At 46.3% G+C, this 22,178-nt stretch overlaps 1 protein-coding gene and 1 non-coding gene across 10 annotated transcripts; one reads left to right on the top strand and one right to left on the bottom strand.

The window, feature by feature from the left end:
* Positions 1–2,102: 2,102 nt before the first annotated feature.
* On the top strand, positions 2,103–15,701 carry ZNF229 (zinc finger protein 229). Of its 9 annotated transcripts, none has more exons than XM_045845325.1 (8): positions 2,103–2,153; positions 3,645–3,749; positions 7,456–7,630; positions 7,891–7,987; positions 8,177–8,235; positions 10,674–10,778; positions 11,126–11,252; positions 12,979–15,701. In XM_045845325.1, exons 4-8 carry the CDS (start codon positions 7,954–7,956, stop codon positions 15,222–15,224), a joined length of 2,571 nt encoding a protein of 856 aa, XP_045701281.1. In that variant the 5' UTR covers positions 2,103–2,153; positions 3,645–3,749; positions 7,456–7,630; positions 7,891–7,953; the 3' UTR covers positions 15,225–15,701. The 9 variants fall into 9 exon arrangements, with proteins under 9 accessions (XP_045701281.1, XP_045701289.1, XP_045701288.1 ...); XM_045845329.1 differs by having other exon boundaries at positions 2,117–2,144; XM_045845327.1 differs by lacking the exon at positions 2,103–2,153 and adding an exon at positions 2,154–2,270.
* On the bottom strand, positions 4,990–5,093 carry LOC123823072. Its single transcript, XR_006786479.1, has one exon. It is a non-coding gene; the product is annotated as a U6 spliceosomal RNA (small nuclear RNA).
* Positions 15,702–22,178: the final 6,477 nt, after the last annotated feature.

The raw sequence follows: 22,178 nt of genomic DNA, 5'->3' as shown, positions 1-22,178 counted from the left end.
TAATAATATTAATAATAGCTTTAATGCAGCAGAATAAAATATCTAGATCAGCAATTTTCTTTTCTTCTTTAAAAAGATTTTATTTATTTACTTTTTTAGAGAGAGGAGGGGAGGGAGAAAGAGCAGGAGAGAAACACCAATATGTGGTTGCCTCTCTCCAGCCCCCTACTAGGCGCCTGGCCTGCAACCCAGGCATGTGCCCTGACTGGGAATCAGCCAGGGACCCTTTGACTCACAGACCAGCACTCAACCACTGAGCTATGCCAGCCAGGGCCAGATCAGCAATTTCCAACCAGTGTACCACAAGAATTTTTAATACAGGCAATACTTGACTGTTTATTCAGGGGCTCTGATCTTTTTCCTGTAGGTCAGGAGTGTCAGACTCATTTTCACTGAGAGCCACATCACCCTTACAGTTGCCTTTAAATGGCTGAAATAATTTTAGGACTGTATAAATGTAACTACTCCTTAACTGTTAAGGAGTTGAAATTACATTTGACCATTTGTAGGCAACCACTAGGCTGATGTGGCCCCCAGTGAAAATGAGTTTGACATCCCTGGCTTAGACTGTCAACTTTAAAAAATGGCAACAGCCAACACAGTAGCTGTCCTGTGTGAATGAATCAAAATTACACCTATTTTTGGGTCAGATCATCAAAAAATATATATTTTTTGGTGTGCTGCAGAAGTTTAGTAATTAGTGTATGTGTGCCATGAGATGAAAAGTGAAAATCGCTGTTCTTGATAATCATCATAGTTGTGTACTTGGATGACTATGCTTCTAACTCAGCAGATTAATTTTAAGGAGCCAGAACCATCCCTGAAGTGTCTTTAAAGGCCACGAAGGTCACAGTTTGGGGGAGGCAAAGATCTGTCAGCGTTTGTGTTCTGATGGCTTGGACACTTCACACACACAGAAGAAAACAAAGTCAGACACCCAGAGTGTCACATTAGGGGATTCATGCTTGTTTCCATGACATAATTCTTACCACATTTGTCATCCTTGAAAATACTGTTCACTCTGACATGATATTCAGAAACAAATCTGCAAAGATGTTACAGAGACTATATCAAGGCGAACACTGCACGTGTCTGTAGCAGAAGGAATGCTTTCACCCACGATTTTCAGAAAAACTTGCTCCATATTTGAGGCGGCCTTTGCTGTTGTTTGGTCAGTGGAGAGGTTTAACAAGATCACTGAGGGCCGCTTTCATTTTATGTTCCCGCTTTGTTGTCTACACAAAATGCTTCATTTTATGGCCTAGACCCTCTGTATTGTATTATGCAATAATGTGATAGCATGCTTGGTCTGTCAAATTGGAAGAAATTAAAGACAATGATTGTTTCTGATTTTGATGATACACCAAGATTGGAAATATAACTTCATTGGTGGACTAGGTGGTAAAGTATCTAAAACTACAGAATCTGAAGCTACCACTTAAAATGATTTCCTTATTAATGATATGGAAACGAGAGAAAAAACAAACTGTTCCAAATATTGGGATGACAGTTGTGTGGGAAAAAAATTTTTCGAATACATATTTACTCACATAGGAGATTAGGAACTACATTGGCCAAGGTACTATTGATGTTTTTTTCTGGGTGCTAGAATTATAGAAGACTTCATTTCACTCTTCTCAAATTTTTTTCCTTTCCTTAACATTCTTTTTTCTTTTCTTTTTTCCTTATTTTTAACATTGACTATGCACTACTTTTGGAAGTAAAAAAAAAATAGTGTAACAGTAACTTGTACCAAAACATCAACAGTGTTTTATATATCTCCTGGTGATGGGATTATGTATTTGGCTGAGAATAGTCAGATTTTATACAACATGAACACGTTAATACTGAGTAATCACATTTTTTTAACGAAAGAAAAGAAAGGTGTAGCAATGTCCCAAAGTTGAGTGCCGAAAATTCACGTGTCTCCCGACTTCCCAGGGTACACTCCCTAAACGCGTAACCCCGCACTAGGTCCTGAGAGCAGAGCTCCACTTGCACGCTTCTTTAAATCACCCTCGGCACCTAAATCCGTCCAGCACCGAAGAGGGTTCTGGGGGTTGTAGTCCGCACTCTCTCAAGGCGCCCACTTCCGCTTCTGGGGGCGCACCACTGCCATCATTTCCTGTGCGCTTGTGAGCCGGGTAAAGGACGTGAGTCTTCTGGGAGGTCTTCGTTCGGGCTGCGGGAACAGGCGTTGGATGTTTAGGACGTGGGAAGAAAAGGGCTGCGTGTGGTGAAGGCTCTGAGCTCGGCCTGGCGAAGGAAGGGTTTGAGGAGGCGGGTCACAGAGCGTCCTGGGTTGGGGCGAGGGGTGGGGCTGGGGCCGGCACCACGTGGCACCCCTCAGGCTTAAAAGGGACAGCTCCAGACTGGCTGCTCCGGCTTTAAAACGGGAATCTTTCGCTTTGGGAGACTCCTGTTCAGGCAGGCGCGGATCGATAATATCTTGAATTTTCTCATGGTAGTCGCCCTCTGGACTGGGGTTTCTTTTTAAACCTTGCTTATGTATATGCCCTGTTTTTCCTCTTAAAGATCTCTGGGATCTTTGGTTATTTTTTCTTGTTTTATAGCAGTGCCAGCTCTGTCTCCAAACCAGGCCTGCTTTCCTGACCTCATTCTTTATCCCGTGGTTTTGACAAACTCCCGTTCACGCCACTTTGCCATAATAGCTGCCTTCTCCCAGAAATGAGTTTCTTCTAAGGTTGAGGAATTTCCCAGTGTCATCGACTGTACTCTCTCCCTGGCTCCTACTAGGGGTTCATTTGGTCAGTATATCACTCAGCTTACTGTGTTTCAGGGCAGTGCTAGGTACAGGGGAGACATGATTACTGTTTACAGTATGTGTATAAAATGCATATTACATGCCAGTTATTATGCCGAGGGCGTTCACTGCTGTATCTTTAGTACCTGGAACAGTGCCTGGCATATAGTAGTCTCTTAGAAAACATCTGAATGAGTAAATACATTTAATTTGCTCAGCAACATTGTAAGTTAGGTATTATTAGTCCCATGTTACAGATAAGAAGCCTGAGACTTAGAACGGTTAAGAAGTTAACAAATGTCACTTGGCCAGGAGATGTTATAACCAGAAGTCAGGGCCTTTGCCCTTGCTGTTTCCTCTGCGCTCATCCCAGATCTTCGCACAGCTGATTTATCTTCATGCAGGTCTTAGAGACCATAGGTGACAACCTGCTTTAAGGTTGCCCTGCCGGCACTTGCCACCTCTGTTCTGTCCAAGAGAACTTAACGTTCTGGCTGGTGAACAAGAAGTTATCACGTTTTATTTTCTTCATTGCCCGTTTTGTAAGCACAGATCAGTGTGTTTGTAGATTTGTGTACCCACCAGAATACAAGCACCATAAAACACGTACCACGTCCAGTTATTTACTGCTGTGTCCCCAGTGTTTGTTACCGTAGCCAAGACATAGTTAGAGACTGAAGGTATTCGTTAAATGGACGGATGCCTGTGTCCCTAGGTTATTGCTCAGATGAATGAATAACAATAGTTTGTTGAAGATTATCTATGGGCCAAGTACTGGGCTATGTCACTTTCTTCACGCGGGCACGTGTGTGTATGTGTGAGAAAGAAAAACTTAATTCTTTCAACTCTGCAAGTAAGAAGTATTATCTTCACTCAACAGAAGGAAGAACAGACTCAGAGAGTTGTCACTTGACTAGTGTCAGTACGACTACACAGTGGCTGAGCCAGAATTAAACCCGCCATTCAACAGCACCAGCATTGGGAGGTAAATTGCAGCTTCCAACACCCTGCTCTACCTCTTGCTATCTGGAGTAGAACTTCATAATTTATGCATTTTCCTTAAAGTTCAAGTCCAGATACATTGTTATTTGATTTCTCCTCCTTTTTATCCCTGAGTGTAATTACTCATCTAGTCCTGTTACTTTTACTCTTATTTCTATTACCTCTATCCTTTTGTTGCCAGGTATTTCTGCATCCTATGTTTCCCCAGAGTGAGCTCCCCATGGTCAAGGGCTGTATGTCTTTCTTTCAAGATTTTATTTATTTTTAGAGAGAGGAGGAGAAGGGAAAGAGACAGAGAGAAACATCAATGTGTGGTTGCCTCTTACGAGCCCCGCCCCCTCCATTTTGGACCTGGCCTGCAACCCAGGCATGTGCCCTGACTGGGAATCGAACCAGTGACCCTTTGGTTCACAGGCTGGCACTCAATCCTCTGAGCTATACCAGCCAGGCTATATCTATCTTTATAGTCTGAAGTACCTGACACATAGTTGAATTTCAGTAAATGTCTGCTGTCTTCCCAACTAGAATGTCAACTGCTTGAACGCAGAGTCCTTGTCTGCCCTGGTCACCATCATGGCTCGTGGTCCTTAGCATGTACTTTACTGAGTGGATGATGTGAGGCAAAAAACCCATTCTGCCCTGTCACTGGGATCAAAAGGCCTAGGATCCAGGTATCAGCAGGATGAGTTAGGTTAGTCTCGTTCTCCCGTTGATGTATTTAGTGAGCACCTGCGTTGTTTCAGGAGCAGACTAAAATCCCAGCCCTCGTGAAGCTCCCGTTCTAGTGGGTGGAGAAAGTCAGTTGAGAAGAACAATGGATGGCTGATCAGATGGTCAGTTTCATGGAGGAAGATGAAGCAGGGGAGGGGCTTTGGGAGAGCCGGCAGAGGGAGCTGAACTTGTAAGTAGGGCACTCGGGCGCGACTTCACTGGGAAGATGGTGCTTGTGGAGGGACATCAGAGAAGGCCCGAGGCGGGGGCATGACTGATCTGTTTGCAGAGCAGTAAGGAGGCCAGAGGGGTTGAGCAGAATGAGAAAGAGGATGGATGCGTGAGAAATTGGGTATTTGGAGGCCAGATAGTGAAAGGTTTTTTTGCCCATTGGAAGATTTTGGTGAAGGTTTTGGCCAGAGGAGTGACATGATAGATATTTTATATATATATATATATATGTGTATGTATATATAATGTGTATATATGTATGTATATGTGTATATATATTTTTAAACATGGGATGCTTCACGAATTTGCGTGTCATCCTTGTGCAGGGGGCATGCTAATCTCTGTATTGTTCCAATTTTAGTATATGTGCTGCCAAAGCAAGCACCTTTTATTTTATATTTTACAAAGATCGCTGTGGCTGCTGGGTAGGGTTATAGACTCGAAGGGGACAGTCATAGAAGCAGGGAGACCAGTAAGGAGACTATTGCAGTAATTCTGGGGAGAGGTGAGGGTGGTGTGTTCAGTAGCAGGAAGAAGAATTAGTCTGATTCTAGCTATAATTTGAAGGTATTGGCTGATGTATGAGAGAGAAGTCAGGCATCACCCCAAAATCTTTGTCCTCATTGGAAAAGAAGGGAGCGCATCAGGAGTCAGTCTTGGGGCATGTTGAGTTTGAGGTGCCTTTTAGACATCCAAATAGGGATGTCCAGCTGGTGCCGAGGGAAGCCGTGAGGTTAGCTGTGTTGTCCAAGGGAGTGAATGAGTTTAGAGAGAACTTCATGGACTACATCTCGAGGTCGTCCTAACCTTCAGAGGTCAGGGATGTGAGGAGGAGCCATCCGGAACTTTAACACAAACCAGAAGCCCCCGGACACCTTGAAAATTAGCCATTCTGAGGAAGTGAGAGTGTCTTAGCACACACTACTTACAGTGTGGTCCCAGAGCAGCCGTATCAGCATCCCCTAAAAACTTAGAAATACAGATTCTTGAGCTTCACTACTGAGCTAGCGAGTCAGACTCTTTGGAAGTGGGGTCCAGCAGTCAGTTTTAGCAACCTCTCATGATTTTTAAGCACTCTAAAGTTCCCAAGGCACAGCCCTGGAGAGTCAGGACGTTTTTAAGATTTTATTTTTATTTTATTTTTAGAGAGGGGAAGAGAAAGAGGGAGAGAAACATCATTGTGTGGTTGCCTCTCACGCACTCCCTACTGGGGACCCAGACTGCAACCAGGCAAGTGCCCTGACTGGGAATCGAACCAGCAACCCTTTGGTTCACAGACTGGCACTCAATCCACTGAGCCACACCAACCAGGACTGAAGAGCCGATCTTAAATGACACTGGTGTGGGGGGCTTGTTACTTATTTGGCCTCCACTCTGCCCTTCCTCTTTGTCCTCCAGGTGGGAAGTCAGCATGTGGCTGATCCTCCACACCTGCTTCAGAGAGTGATCCTAGTGCAGGGCAGTGCCCACACAGTGCCACCCAGGTCTCGTCACAGTGGGCTGTGCAGGGGTCTGGGACAGATGCTTAGAGGAAAAGTGGAGACTTGGGCTCCTGAAGCAGCAGAACCCAGGGGGTGTCTCAGAGTGGACGTCAGAAGCGTGTGCATCTGTTTGTCTGAACTTGCCCTGTGGCTTGGACTCAGGAGAAAATGGGCAGGGCCTGAGGAGCTCATGGTCCGTGTTGTGGCACTACCTGCTGACCAGCTCCACACTGGCGCCAAGAGTTCTGTCATCTCTGTGCATCACATCCTGCTGACAGAATTAGTCATGTGGGCCCAGTGTGCAGGAGCAGTGCAAGATGGAGAAGATAAAGAAAGAAAGAAAGGCTCCGTTTCCTTGACTTTGAGATTTTAACAGGGCAGGCAGGCTGTGTGGGAGGCAGTGAGCCAGCAATTTAAAACAAATGTTTCGGGGTCCCAGAGTGATCCAGTCAGTCTGGTGGAGGCTGGAGAAGGTTTCATTCAGAAAAGGAGACCTTGAGATCAATGGTCTTAATGCTGCAGGTCCCTGAACTGGAGTGGAGGGGAATTTCCACTAGTCGAGCTGAAAATTGGCATTTCTTCCCATTACAATTGTACACAACAAACCACAGTGGTATTAGCAGAACCTGTGACTTTGTTATTCAAGTAAATACCAGTTTGTATAGATTTTTTAAAATCCTGTTCACAGTAATTTTTTTAAAATTATGGTACTTCATTTATTCTTGGTATTTAATATGTTAATAAAGAAGCATGTAGTTGGTGATTTGACAGTTTTGAAGATGGTTTTTCAGTGTAATTAGCTTTTAAAATAATCCTGTCTTTTTTTTTTAATTGATTTTTTACAGAGAGAGGGGAAGGTGTGGGGAGAGACACAGAGGGACGAGGGAGGGAGGGACGAAAGCATCGATTTGTTGTTCCTCTTCTTGTGCGTTCATTAGTTGATTCTTGTGTGTTCCCTGATGGGAAATCAAACCCACAACCTTGGTGCTTCGGGACAATGCTCCAACCATCTGAGCTACATGGCCATGGCTCTTGTATGTTTTACTTTACACATTTGAAACATTGTAAGTGGGAGTCCATAAGCATCACCAGTCTGCCAAAAGAATCCTGGATCAAAAAGGTTATAAATTTGGACTTAGATAACGTTTGCTAACCTGTATTGTGATTTTTAGAAGCCTTTAGAGCAGGGATATGATTTATGTTCTATATTTACAGCCCCCACTGTATTGCATTATTAAAGCTTTCACACCGCGGTTTCCTTCACAGGGTGCATGTCCAGCATGTGTACAGGGCTCCACACCCTTCCATGAGGCGCTGTCTCCCCACGACACTCTGACCGGCCCTCCCCACAGGCAGTTCTTAGACAGTCTTTCGCCATCTGCGCCATTCTGGCTCTCCGCACTGCGATCCCTCCAGAACAGAGACCAGGTGCAGCTGCTCAGTAAGTGCCCCCAGAATAAACAGTATCCAGAGGGTGTGCACCCTGCTGGAGATGGAGAACTCTGGGGCTCGGGAGAAAGAACTCGGACAAAGTCAAGTTCCCTCTTGAGCCCCCAGGACCCTGGAGCATGGGAACCACCCAGGCTGTAGGGAGTGGAGGTGGAGGCAGGCGCTTGTGACCTCGAGCATTTATCCGACACTCCTTATCAGAGCTTGGAGTGTCTTAAGGATGAAGAAGGCCTAGATTTTCTGCTTTTCCAGCTTAGGAAGATCAGAGAATAAAAAAAATTGCTGCTGCTCTTGGAAAACTTGGGAGAGGAGACCATGAAGACTTTGACTTTAAGACGTGAGGAAAGAGGTGAGAGTTGTGAAGAGTGTGGGACGCGGGTGGGGATGTAAGTGGGCGAGGAGAGAGAGGAAGTTAGGCGGACGAGGACTTGCCAGGAACCAGTGTGTACGGGGCAGGCGTTCCTGAGGCCCAGGCAGATCCTGAGAGCATGGGCAGGCACCTCCCCCGCCCCCATCTCACGGCTTCTTTCTCCTCCAGCTCTGTGTTCTCAGGCCTCAGCCCTGGCCCAGCACGGGGAGGAGAAGACCAGGTTTCAGGTGGGTTGAGTTTTCCTTTCTCGCTGGAAATATGACTGTAGTAGGTGTCAGAGTAAACATCTCCCTCCCCCGATGAAAGGGAAAAGAGGAAGATGATGTGTTAGGTGAATATATGCCACTCCTCATTGCGTTTGTTCACAAAACAGCTGGTTTCAAAAGGCCTCGTTCATTCTAACCTTAATCAGGAAGATGCCTAAGTGCTTTTTTAATATTTACATTAAAATTGTAAAATCTCCAGTGTGACTGTAATTTATTTTTGTCTTTGTTTTCTTCAAGATGGATACCAGTTATGACAATGGCATTTATTAATCATTCACAAGTCAGTAGAAATATCATCTTTGTCATTATGTATGTGTATGTAGTGGCATAAGTATGTATGTATGCAAAGTAGTTATGTATGTTATATATATGAAAAGGGAGAGAGAAAGACAGATACCCACTGATTCATCTTTCACATTATCTGACCGATCCAGCATCTGTACTCGGTCCTTGGAGTTGCTTGGACATCTCTGCGTTGTTTTACCATCAGAGGACAAAACAGACAACATCCCTGTCCTCGTGGGGCTGACATTCTACAAGGGGGAGGCAGGTAGTAAGGTTAAAAGCAAGATAATTGCTCTCAAGTACTTTAAGGGACACAGTCGGGAGGACTCAAAGCACCTGCAGTCATCGAAGGGAAAGGTGATGGGTCGGGCTAGAGAGGGGGGAGAGGTGGATAGATTTGAATTATACTTGGAAAAATACTTGGCAGGCTCTTTTATGAATGAGATTTGAGAAAAGAGGACGAGGGAAAAATCAAAGATGATTCTAAGGTAGATGTACTGTTTGCTCACACGGGGGAGATTAGGAGAGGACAGCTGCGGGGAAGACTCAGTTTTCGCTGGGCTTTTTCTGGCCAGCAGTACCTTTCAGACGTCCGGGTGGTAGGTGGATGCGGCAGGACTCGGTGCAGATGCCAGAGCTGGGATCAAAGATTTGAGAGTAAACGACCAGTGGACGGCTCTGGCCCAGGCTCTTTCCCCGTCGCGCTGCCTCTGGCCCGGGGGTGGACCTGGAACTCTGCCGGGAAATGTGCTCTGTTGGTGGCATTCATTCTCCAGAGTGGTGACATGGGTTCCTCTGGCCTGTGGTCCTTCCGATCTCGTCTGGCTGGCAGCGTAGCCCAGGGGTTACAGCATGTTGGTCAGGCTGCCCATGTTCAGGTCTTACGCTGCTTTTATTAGATGTGTGTTCGTCAACCAACGATGTTCACTTTTCTGAGTCCACATTTTCTCACCTGTGAAACAGGGATGGCAGTAGTGACTTACCGTGTGGGTACAGAGATAGTAAGTAACGAAGCATTTCCAACACGAGAGAGGGAGGGAAAGACAGTCTGAGTGAAGACTGGAATGAAATGGGAATGTTGTGCATCACTGTACTGTAGAACATGTAACTGCCATTTTTTCCTCACTGGACTGGAGCAATTCCCATAAAAGCTTGGGCCATGATTTATTGCTGGGGCTGACACAGCGTGACTTGACACTGTCGTCTGAGCCGCTGCTTTAGTGGTCCCCTCTGATCGGGGAGATGCTTGCGTAAACACATTGGTGGTTACTGTCAAGTGCTGACTTGGAAACCTGTCTGTGATCCCGGCTGGGTAGCCAAGTTGGTTGAAGGGTCGTCCCGTACATCATAAGGTTACGGGTTAGATTCCCAGGGCACCTACCTAGGTTGCGGGTTTGATCCCGGGTGAGAGTACATATGGGAGACAACCAGTCGATGCTTCTCACATTGGTGTGTCCCCCCCACCCACTCCTTCCCTCCTTCCTTATCTCCCTCCTCTTTCTCAAATCAATAAACCCTTCCTTAGGTGAGGATTAAAAAAAAAGTGTCTGTGGATAAGGTGGGGGACCACTGCAGTAAAGAGTAGGATTTGCCTGAATTTGGGGGTGTGTGCGGACATGGGTATAGGGAACCGTTCTTCATGGTGTGGGGAATGTGGCCCAGGCCCCACTCAGAAAGACCAGTGAGGGGCGAGGTTTGGCACACAGGACCCACACCCACGGATAGGCTTTCTCCGTGGGGAATCAGGCCTGTATTGTGCCTGCTATGTGCTACTAGGCTGCTATGAGACTTGCTTTTGCTAAAACTCCCTCACCCTGAGTTAAGACTGCAGATGTTTAATGTGTATCTCTGAAGCCACTTCCTAAGTCTGTGCTAAGATGTCCCAAGGACGAAAAGTAACCAAATCAATCATTTTTATCACTCCCTTGCATTTGCAACATTTTTTTCCTTTTTTTGTTATGTGTAAGAAATAATCACTTAAAGTAAACCTAAGGATAATGAATGAGAACCTTCTTTGATGTAATGTGACTAGAAAGCAAGAAAAGCCTGTCCAGGCAACGGTTGAGGCACTCTCCCCTTGAGAGAGTGGCCGTGCTGTCCCTCTTTCTCCACAGGACTTCTGCGGTCTTTGTGAATTTATTTACAGAATCCACAACACAGACTCCACAGGCCAGAGTCTGCATCCCATGGGCATGCTAAAGCTAGGTGCTGTTGGAACTGTAAGTTGTCACAGTCTCTCTGAGGAGAATGTTGGTAATCTACAAGGTAGAGCCAAATTGTAAAATGTGCGGGCCCTGTGGTTCAGCCACTCCAGTTCTAGGAAACTGCCCTCGGAAGCACTCACACTGAGCAGAGGATGTTCTGTTTACTCTTGGGATGACCATGGAAGATCATTTGTTAGAATCAAAATCACTGGCACCAAACAGTACTCACATTTGATTTCACGGGCAAACTGAGTGCTTTCCTGCTTTCTTGTGTACTTGTCTTAGTGATGCCAAGTAAGTCACAGCAAACTTAGGGTACTTTTCATCAAGTGAGCGTTTTCTTATGGTGCTTCACATTGTAGGAGGCCGTGACCTTCAGGGACGTGGCTGTGGTCTTCACTGAGGAGGAGCTGGGGCTGCTGGACCCGTCCCAGAGGAAGCTGTACCAAGATGTGATGCTGGAGAACTTCCGGAACCTGGTCTCACTGGGTGAGGGGAACCTCTGGGTAATTGTAACTTAGCTTATTGGAGTATTCTTGTTCCCCAGAGAGAGGATATTTTTGCTCTTTGTACATAAATTAAACATTTTTTTATGGAGTTTTTATAAAGGAATTTCATTTGACCAGTCCCTAATCTTTTCCCGTCTGTCTTGCAAAGGCCGGGAGGTCAGGGGATTAGAGCAACATTTTCAGGTAATTTTTTGCACTTCAGAAATGAGCCTAAGCCTTGCATTTTCTTGCATTTTCAGGGCAGCCTTTTAAACTTACTAAGATACCCCATTTGGAATAAGACAGAGAGACTTGGGTGGTAGAGAAAGGAACTGTAAGAGAATCGCATCCAGGTGAGATCCATGGAGCCTGCAGGTGTGACTAGGCAGTGAGGTGGTGAGCCCGTACACCGGCCCACTTTGCACCTTGGCCTTGCCCAGGGACACTGCTAGTACTGTTCAAGGTGCTTGTTCTGCAGCCTCATTTCTGCTACCCAGTCCCTACCTTCTCATGGTTCCTTCATGCTCTTCAGAGAATGACATAGCCACAGCAAGTGGAGGATCTCTGGACTTTCCTCCCCTGGAGAGAAACAGCCAGGCAGTGGCAGAGAGACTGTTCCAGAATATCGAGAGTCCTCTGATGGCTTTCTCACTTAACTCTAGAATCCTACATGCCCCCGGATATAAACAGATTTGTGTTGCCTCAGCCCTCAAAGATAAAAATAGCTGATGACGAATATCAGAAAACCTGGACCAGTTTTTTAAACCATCTGTAACTATGTCATAAACGTGAACTTGATGTCTCACACTCAGTAATGGGGATAAGTTGACATTTTTGTGTCGCTCTGCGTTATCGGTGTCATCGGCATTCATGTTTTGTGTACTCACAGTATACACAGCTGATGCACTTTGGAGAACTTGGTGCTTTGTTCCCTTCCCAAGTTCAACTTACACATTCCCAGAGTCACATGGGAGGCAGTTTGGTGAGAGTGCTAAGTGTGGCTGTAAAACCAGCCTTCTGTGTTTGAACCCTGGCTCAGCACTTCCTCTCAGTGTGGCAGGGTCACTTAAGTAGTGTACTTACCTCTCTGTGCCTTGGTTTCCTTGTGTGTAAAATGAAGATAACAATGGTTCCTACCTCAATGTTACTCTGATGGTTAAAGAAGGTAATGTACATACATCATTGGCATGTAGGAGGTGTTATAGTGGTGTTAGATATTATTATAATTGTTAGCAACAATGGCATTATTAAATGGAGAAGAGAATTTTCTCTGTAAAAATCCAATCAGAATTTTTTTTTCTTGGCAACAATATGATTAAGTTTGTTACTAATAGAATCATGTTAAGATTTAGCTTCAGCCCTGGCTAGTGTGGTTCAGTGGATTGAGTGCTGGCCTGGGAACAACAAGGCTGCCAGTTTAATTCCTAATCAGAGCACAAGTCTGGGTTGTAGGCCAGGTCCCCGGTTAGAGGTGTGCAAGAGGCACCCAAGTGATATTTCTCTCACACATCAATGTTTTTTCCCTCTCTGCCTCCCTCCCTTCCCCTCTCTCTAAAAATAAATAAAATTAAAAGAAGAAAAAAGATTTACCTTCAAAGCTTGTTTATAGGAGCCTCTTCCTTTTTTTAGACATAAAAATAAGTACCTTGACCTGTCAGTACTGGACCCAATCTTTCTGGACCAGTCTTGTACTCGTTCTCATACCCAAATTGTCTTTAACCCCATAGGAGACAAGAATGGAAAGGAAATGGAGTATATTCAAGAAAAAGAATTAAAGTTCCTTTCATGCAGAGAGCTCTCCTACTGGAAAATCTGGGAACAGGCGGCTGGTGAATTGACCGGGAGTCAAGACCATCGAGTAAATCTTCAAGGGAAAGATGTCCAGTGCTCAGACGGCACTTCCCTACGTCAGGAGTGGGAAGGGGCATCTACTGAGGGCTCACGAGTTGAAAGTTCGGTGAACAGCCCTCAAGGAGATTGGCCCATCAATTTGGGAAATCAAGAGCTTCCCACTTGGAAAGCTGTGAGACTGGTCTCCATTCAAAAATCTCGGACGAAAGCCTTTGTGAACAAGCCATGGAATGTTCTAGAAAGGAGTAAAAATCTGAAAATGGAGGATATAATATGTAAATGTGAGTGGGATGGCTATGGCTTCAGCTGTAAGTCAGGTTGTCACAGTGACCACAGATTAGCTGAAAGAGAGAAATCATGTAATTGCAATAAATGTAGAAAAGACTGGAATAAACAGTCAGTACTTCACCCCAGCCCCGGAGAGAATGGCTTGGTAAGTGATGAATGTGGAAATGGCTGCGGGGACGATTCAAACCATCCTGTTTTTCCAAGAGTCCCTTTGGAAGAGAAACCCTGCACGTTTCATGAATTTGGTCAGGATGTGAGGCGGACTGCCTGTCTTGAGAGACATGAAAGAATTCCCTTGGGAGGGAAATCCTGTAAAAGTAACAAGTACAGTCTGGGCTTCAAGCAGGACACAGGACTTCACAACTGCCCCGGGGTCCCGGCAGGAGAGACACCCTACAGATGTGACATGTGTGGGAAGGGGTTCGGGTACAAGTTGGTTCTTCTGATCCATCAGTGGGTGCACACGGGGAAGAAGCCCTACAGATGCAAGGAGTGTGGGAAAGCCTTCGGTCAGAGCTCCAAGCTGCTTGTCCACCAGAGAGTCCATAATGGAGAGAAACTGTTTGAAGGCCGTACGTGTAGAAAGGGCTTCAGCTACAACTCGGTGCTTCAGGTCCACCAGAGGCTACACACTGGGGAGACGCCCTCCACTCGTAGCGAGTGTGGCAAAGTGTTCTGCACCAAGTCTGTACTGCACACACAACAGCGTGTCCATCCGGGAGAAAAATCCCACAGCTGCAGCGCCTGCGGGAAGGGGTTCAGCTGCAGCACCCACCTCAGCAGTCATCAGAAGATGCACATGGGAGCGAAACCCCTCCAGCGTGACACGGGTGATGCAGGTTTCAGTCACAGCTCGTGCCTTCGGGCTCTCCAGACAGTTCACACAGGCAAGCGCCTGCATGCATGTGACGTATGTGGGAAGAATTTCAGTTACAGGTCAGGGCTCCTCAGGCATCAGAGGCTGCACACGGGAGAGAAGCCCTACAAATGCGAGTGTGGGAAGAGCTTCGGTCGCAGCTCCGATCTCCACGTGCACAAGAGAGTCCACACAGGAGAGAAACCCTATACGTGTGTGGAGTGTGGGAAGGGCTTCCGACGGAATTCAGACCTTCATAGTCACCAGAAGGTCCACACGGGAGAGAGGCCCTACCTATGTGACATGTGTGGGAAGAGCTTTATTTACAGCTTTGACCTGGTCATCCACCAGAGGGTCCACACAGGAGAGAAACCCTATAAATGCACTGAGTGTGGCAAAGGCTTCAATCACAGCTCAGGGTTTCTCATCCACCAGAGGGTACACACAGGTGAGAAACCTTATCGGTGTGAGGAGTGTGGAAAGGGCTTTAGAAGCACCTCAAGCCTTCACAAACATCAGCAGGTCCACACGGGAAAGAAGCCCTATACGTGTGATCAGTGCGGCAAGGGATTCAGTTACAGGTCAAATCTGCGCACCCATCAGAGATTGCACACCGGAGAGAAGCCCTACATGTGCTGCGAATGTGGAAAGGGCTTCAAATACGGCTCAGGTCTCCTCAGTCACAAGAGAGTGCACACTGGGGAGAAACCGTATCGCTGTGACGTGTGTGGGAAGGGCTACAGTAAGAGCTCATATCTTCAAGGGCATCAGAGGGTCCACACTGGGGAGAAACCCTATAAATGTGAGGAGTGTGGGAAGGGCTTTGGCCGAAGCTCCTGTCTTCATGTCCACCAGAGGGTGCACACTGGGGAGAAGCCCTATAAGTGTGAGGAGTGTGGGAAAGGCTTCAGCTACATCTCAGGTCTACGAAATCATCAGAGAGTGCACTTCAGTGAGAAGCCTTCTAAGGAGGGGTGAATTGAGGTCTCTAGTTAGGACTCAGAACTTCATCTGACAGTGAACATTGAGAAAAACTTGAATGTGTTGTGTGGGAAGGGCTGCAGTGGAGCTGGCATTTTCACAGGCGGCAGCTAGTCTGTATGGAAGGATCCAGAAGTTTGATAAATAGGGAAAGCAGTCCAGTCACAAATAGTCTTCTGGAGTGTTGCACAGCAGAATAGTCCATAAAGACATGACATGGCAGTAGCTGCAGTAGAAATGGTGACTTTCAGAGTTGGTTTAGTGGGAGGTTTTGCAAATGATGGGTAATGAGAAGGTATCAAAGGAAGAGATATGGCCCTGGCTGGTGTGGCCCAATTGGTTCGTGCTTTGTCCTATACACTGAAAGGTCGCAGGTTTGATTCCTCATTAGGACACGTGCATACCCAAGGTTGCAGGTTCAGTCCCCAGCTGGATTAAGTATGGGAGGCAGCCAATCGATGTTTCTCTCTCTCTGAAAGCAATGAAAAAAATGGTCTTGAGCCGTGCCTGGTGTGGCTCAGTAGATTGAGCATCGGCCTGCAAAACAAAGGGTCACCGGTTCAATTCCCAGTTGGGGCACTTGCCTGGGTTGCAGGCCAGGTCCCCAGTTGGGGGTGTGTAAGAGGCAAATGATTTGATGTTTCTACCCTCTCTTTCTCCTTCCCCCCTCTCTAAAGGTTTTTAAAAATCTCAGGTGAAGATAAAAATAAAAATTTAAAAAGAAGGAACATTATGAACGTGTATTCCGTGTGGAGGAGAAATTACTACAAATGCAACAAATCTAGAAAAAATAGTCACTTTACTAAAATCAACATTGTGTATGTACTTTTAGTTTTTATAATATTCAAAGATAGCATTAGTTGAGGCAAGTCAGTTTGAAAATGCAAGGGACAGGTACAAGGAACATCCTCTGGCCACGTCTGGGCAATGGGTCTCAGGCACACTTTCGTGTTTTTGTGACTGTTTTATTCCTTAGAGAGTGTGCTCGTAACGAGGTTGTGCTGCACTGCAAGAATATTTTATCTTCTCTAGTTTTAATGCAAAACCCAGTTGGGCTTTTAATTGACACTGCATTGAATTTATAAATTGATTTGGAAAGAACTTGCATCTTGGAAACACTGATTTTTTTTTTCCATTTTCAAAATGTTATTTGTTTCCGCTTACTAAGGTATTTGGAATGACCCCCTCAATAATATTTTTTAGAGATTTTTAAGAATAAGCTCTAAATATTCCTTAGTATATCTCCAGGATTTTTTTTCATGGTGGTTTTTTTTTTTCATATAAGACAAATATTAGAACACTTTTAAAAATCAGAAGTGCCATTTTTACTTGTCAGCAGAGCATGGTAAAACATTCACCAAGGCCACCACCAGTGGTGATCCGTGAAGACGCACATCTTACACACTTACTGGTGAGAGTAAAAGTAAGTAGTCCTTTTTAAAGGAATTTGTCAGTATTTTGAATTCAATCCGTATAACCTTTGAAGCAGCAGTGTAAGAATTTATACTTGGGAAATAGTCGCACATGTGGGAAAAGTTGTAGGCATGTGACTGAGCTTTGTAGCATTTTCTTACGACGGCGAAAAAAGAAAAAGTTAATGCTCCAAGAGTAATAAGTTAAGGCACGTGTATACAAGTGAAAACCACTAAAAATATTCAGGTACGCCTATAATGGTGAAGATTGCCCTGAACTGTTTAGTTGTTTAGTGATCCAGGAAGGCTGTAGAGTGAAGGTTACAGTTTGACCCCATTTGTTAGTATGTTTTTATACATTCATAGAAAAAAAATGTGTGAGAGCCAGTAAACAATATATGTCGATCTCATGAAGACAGGCTGTTTCTAAAAAATGAGTCTGGTGGAACCCTTATGGTCAAAGATCTGTGATATAACCTCTGTAATTTTTTTGGCCTGTTCTGCTGCTCACTTAGCATGCAGCACATACAAAGCACACGGTTGAACTGTGAAACTGGTGAGTCAGACCCTTGCAGAGGCTGCATGTGTCCTTTTTGCTGGCTGGTAGGAGGGGAGGCAGTCTGGGTGACTGAGAGGGCGCTGGTGTTTCCGTTCTGCATTTTGGCGTCATAGAGAGCAGTGCTGTGCTCCTTCCAGTCTGATCACTTCGCCTAGGGACTCGAGTCGTGGAGAGGGCCTGGGCTACACTCGCTCTGCCACCTGCAGCTCCTTGACAAAGAGTCGGAGGTAGAGACATGTTGGAGGTGAGGAAAAGGCCCCTTATAGCTAAATCAATAGTTGCAGAACTCACCTAGAGGACAGAAGCACAGTGTTGATAGCAGGAAATGGTCGGCTTCCCAACAGGGGCAGACTGAAGGACTTTGTGGAACAGCAGCAGGAGCAGGCCTTTTGGTGAGGAGGTCGATTTTATAGCCAAGACAACTAATACACCATCCCCGACCATCACATCTTCAAGGTTTGTGGTTGAAAAGCTAAGCTCAGGATTTCCAAAGGCGGGCAGCCTATTAAAATTGTCTTTGTGGGCGGATCTCCCCCTTGTTCTGGAGCTGGCTGTCCGATGTTGGCACAGTCATCCAAGTGCTTGACCAGGACTTAGAGGGTCTGCATCCAGGTTGGCTCTGGGCAGCATCTAGCTTTGAGCAGGAGGCCTCAGTTACTTAGTGGCTGTTGACAAAGATCCAGTTCCTCACCCATGAGCTTCTCTGGGGGCCTTCTTGACATGGCAGCCGACTTCCCCCAGAGCTAGTCATCAGAGAGGAGAGCAAGCAGATAGCCACAGTGCCTTTTATAACCCAGCCTCTGAAGTAGCCGTCACTTGTGGGCAGGGGAGGTAGCTCCATCTCTTGCAAGGAGGACGATCAAAGGACTTGGGGATATATCTTCCAAGCAGCACACCTCCCCACCGCGTGGGAGAGGAGTAAAGATAAGAGTGGTGGTTCCAACAGTTGATCTTCGTGCATTCGTGCTAATTATCCTGTCTGCCCTGCTCCTTTTCAGTCTGCTCGAGGCTGTCCTTGCGGTCCCACTGGATTGCCTGAAGCTTAGCCGGGTGCCAGTCAGCTGCCAGGATCTCAGTGGCAGCAAGGAATACAAGACAGTCAAGGGAAGGGCTCTACAACCACTGTGGAATGGGTCGTGTTGGGTGTAGAAGTGTGGGTTTTTGTTGTTTGTTTTGTATTTTTTCTTTTCCATAAACTTGCAGTAATGTGAGATCAGGTGGGATGTTACCCTGTTGTCACTCTAAGAGTGTTGCATGGCAGAAAAGCTCATCCAACTTTAAGGGGGTTTGGAGAATTGTAAACATACCGCCTGTGGGGCAGAGGCAGAAATCAAATGATCGGTGGTACATGAGAAGAGATGTTGAGCAAGTTGGCTCTGACCCAAATGGGCTGGTGAGGGAGATGAGTCTGGTATAGAATATAAAGTTCATGGGGATAGTAAGGTTGTGTCCAACCAACAGGTCAACAATGTGGCCATTTTATAGGGCAGAGTCTGAGACTTAAGATACCTGAGATGCAGGGTGGAGGTTCAATAAATGGAAGGTTCTCCTTAGGAAGATACCCACTGACCAAAAAGAGTCTTAAATGTGCGGCTGAACTAAGCGAGGGGGAGACCAGGCGGGGGCCGGGTTAGCCAGCGGTGCTGCCGTTGTGTCTGATGCCTGGGCAGACCCCGTTCTCCAGAAGGTCACTAGGCCTGCAGTGGTGAACAAGCTGACGGCACTACCTCATGAACCCCCGAATCACTACGTGTCTTTGACCGTGGCTAGGAGAGGAAGGGGTGGAGAAGCGAGACTTCCTCTCGGCACTCCCAGCTTCAGCTCCTGAGCTGTATTTCATACAGATCAAAAGACTCTCAAGGGCACAGGATACAGTTCAAAACTTCTTGATTGTTAATGTAAAAAGAATCAGGATGCACAGTTTAGCAGGGTTGTCTCATTTGTGCAGAGGAGTAAGTGTATGTCCAGAGACATCTCTCTCTCTACACAGAAACAGAGAAAGTAGACTGGGGGACTTGAGATGGGAAAGGAGACTTGCTTTTCATTGTATACACACATTTGTAACTTCGAATTTTTAACTGTGCAGCTGAAGAAAAGCATCTAGCAAATAAAAAGACTCCTGTCTAAAGAAATCACTTCAGTGGTCACAAGTCTATAACCCTTAGCGTTGGCATAAAGGTGCAACAAAAGGCAGCTGAGGTCTGTGGGGATGTTGGCGTTGCGGGCTGTCGGGTGAGGGACGCACCTCAGGACTCCATCCAGCTGGTGTGTGCCAGCTCCATCTCCTGCCCAAAGCCAGGACGAGACAGCAGTCAGATGGCTTCGCAAGGAACTCGGACCTAACAAGATGTCTGGAAAACCATCTTTAGCATGTTATCCCAGATGCTGTCAAACATGCAGGACTCTGGGACTGGTTTCTAGAAACCGAAGTCCAGAATTAATAGACTCTGCATTGAATCTGGAGTGTCTGAATCGGGGAAAGCACACAGGGCCCCAGATGCTAATGTGACGGCATTTCCAACAGAGGAAAACAAAATTTTCACAAAAGTGCTAGCTAATTGGGCTGCATCTGAGGGACACTACGGGCTACATAATAACTGGCAATATGAATGGAGTTGCTATAGGGCAGTGCTGTCCAATGGAAATACAATGCAGAACAATATGGGAGTTGAGTAAGCTGACCTGTATGAAATAAGCACCGATAATATCCTTGTACCAATGAGAATGAGGAAGCAAAATGGGAAGAGATACCATTTGTACCAGCAGCAAACAAACCCTAAACATTTGTCCTGGCCCATGTGGCTCAGTTGGAATGTCATCCTGTAAACGGAAAGGTCATGGGTTTGATTCCCAGGCATGGTATGTGCCTTGTTGTAGGCTGGATCCCCCTGCCCCCCAGTTGGGGTGTGTAGGAGAGGCAACCAGTCAGTGTTTTTCTCCCTCTCTCCCCCTTGCTCTAAAATAAATGAACATGTCCTCAGGTGAGAATAAGAAAAAAATCCTGAACATTCAACAATTTTTGTCTTTTTTTCACTGCTATATCATATCATATGTTTAATGCTTAGAATGGTACATAGCATGTAGTAGGTGCTCAGAAAGTAAATACAGTATAACAGTTAACACAATAGACAAAATTCCTGCCTTCATTGAGCTTAAATCCCACTATTGTTCCTGAACAGTTCAGCTGCCTGTTGCCACAAAAAGGCAAACTCATGAGGCAGGTGATGGTGAAAAAGGAAAGGTTTATTCAGGTGCACAAACCTAAGAGAAGGGTAGACTGCAATCTCAAAGACCATCTCCTCTCCTGCTGAAGCCTGTAGAGGGGTAGGGAGGACAGGGCTTGCTTTTCCCTAATCCAGTTATCTTCCTAGCTTTTGACCACCTGGGGCCCTATCCATATTTCTAGCTTCTAGCTCCCAGTGAGGACCTCCCCCTGCTGGCCGTCTTGGCCAATGGGCAGAGACACCTGCCGCACCAACTGACTTACGGTAGCAGTACGAGGAGGTAAGCAATAACCAAAATTCGTAAATTCTAGTGTTTTAGAAGGTGAGAAGTACCAAGGGAGGAAGGTGAGCGTGAGAAAAAGAGGGATTGTCGTCATCTGTTTTTTTGGTGATTTCCTCCAGGCCAGAAGTGTGGGTCTCTAGCGAAACACTCGATGTTCTTAACCCGTTCAGCCACCAAAAAGATGTTTGATAGAAATCTTAAAATGCCAAAAAGGTGTTAAATCCCAACAAGGGAGACTTTTCAAAGAGAATGTGAAAACTGTCCGTGTTTTCCTGATGTGTTGAAATAAGAGTTTTATGAGCCCTCCATAGATTCATGCTGTTCCTGATGCAAGGCCGAAGTCACTGCTTGTTAATTCTTCCTGTTCTCCAGAGAAGGGGAAACTTTGCTGGGCTGTAAGTCAGTTGTCAAGTGCGAAAGAGTTTCCAGAGCCTCCTTCAACAACAACAACAACAAAACAACCGTCAAGCAAATCCTTGTATTTAAGTGAATTTTAATTTCGAAGCATGTTTATGTAATTAAATGGTCTGTCTACAGAATAAGAAAAAGGATTTTCACAAAAATAAGTGCTCATTTCCAGGTGGTAAGATAGTATTTCCACGGCTTTTTATCACAGGTGGAGAGTGGTTGGTTTTAATTGTTAACATCCACTATGATATCGCTATTGCGATTGTTATTCTAAATAAGAGGATAGAGTCCTGAGGGCCACACTGTGCCGCTCAGCTCACCTGCCCGCAGCTTTGCGCCCCGCTGCTGCGCAAGGGCTTCTGACGGTAGTAGTTCCCCGTCTTTGTTGCGCATGCGCCATGGTCTCCGGGGCGCACGCAGAACAAGGGTTACCGCAGCACTGAGGAGAGTCCGCTCTGGAACGCGCCCCCTTTCAGAGGCGTCGCGGGGGTTGTGGGTGGAGGGTGTGCCGCTTTGAGTCGGCCCTGTTGGCTAGAGCGGGAGGAGCTGGAATTGGGCCCAGGTGGACAGATGATAGGGCCATCCTGGCGGGGAGAGGGGAGGGGCTCCGCGAGGCTTTCCTGGGGTGGTATGGGAGAGGTTGGGTTCGGTTTTGCGGGGGACAATTTGGAGTTTCTGGGTGATCGATTCAGGTAGTGCATCTGCAGATTTCGGGCTTGGCTGTGCATCGCCGGGTCGACGATCGGTGTCTGTCTTGGGACGTGAATCTCTGGAGCCAAGCACGGGCAGGGGGCGTCTGCTCAGGTTTTGGGAATAATGGTTTGGGCTTTGCGTCCCTTCTCAGGGACTGAGAGGAGCTCCAGCAGTTCGCCTCCGAGCATTGGGAGGCGGCTTGGGCTATTCATTCCTCGATTTGGCAGGGGCCGAATCTTGGAGTGTTAGACTCTGAGCGCTGTCTGGAGTTTAACAGCTCTGATTCTAGCGGGGCATTCTGGACCTCGGGGCGGAGGTTCTGGCCTCTGGAAATAGGGGCCGGACTGTACATCCCCGCTCTCTACTAATAAA

The sequence above is a fragment of the Phyllostomus hastatus genome, unplaced genomic scaffold (genome assembly GCF_019186645.2).
Source record: "Phyllostomus hastatus isolate PE091 unplaced genomic scaffold, TTU_PhHast_1.1 phas_contig_468, whole genome shotgun sequence".
Classification (NCBI taxonomy): Eukaryota; Metazoa; Chordata; class Mammalia; order Chiroptera; family Phyllostomidae; genus Phyllostomus; species Phyllostomus hastatus.
The sequence above is the reverse complement of the archived record's forward strand: the minus strand, read 5'-3'. Positions and strand labels throughout refer to the sequence as shown.

What these genes read in the sequence shown, in the direction of transcription:
- ZNF229 (XM_045845325.1), top strand. Translation starts at nt 7,954, where the DNA reads ATGAAGACTTTGACTTTAAGACGTGAGGAAAGAG. An exon ending in AGCTAGGTGCTGTTGGAACT is followed by an intron (nt 10,779 to 11,125) that starts GTAAGTTGTCAC and finishes TTCACATTGTAG; the next exon opens with GAGGCCGTGACCTTCAGGGA. An exon ending in CCGGAACCTGGTCTCACTGG is followed by an intron (nt 11,253 to 12,978) that starts GTGAGGGGAACC and finishes TTAACCCCATAG; the next exon opens with GAGACAAGAATGGAAAGGAA.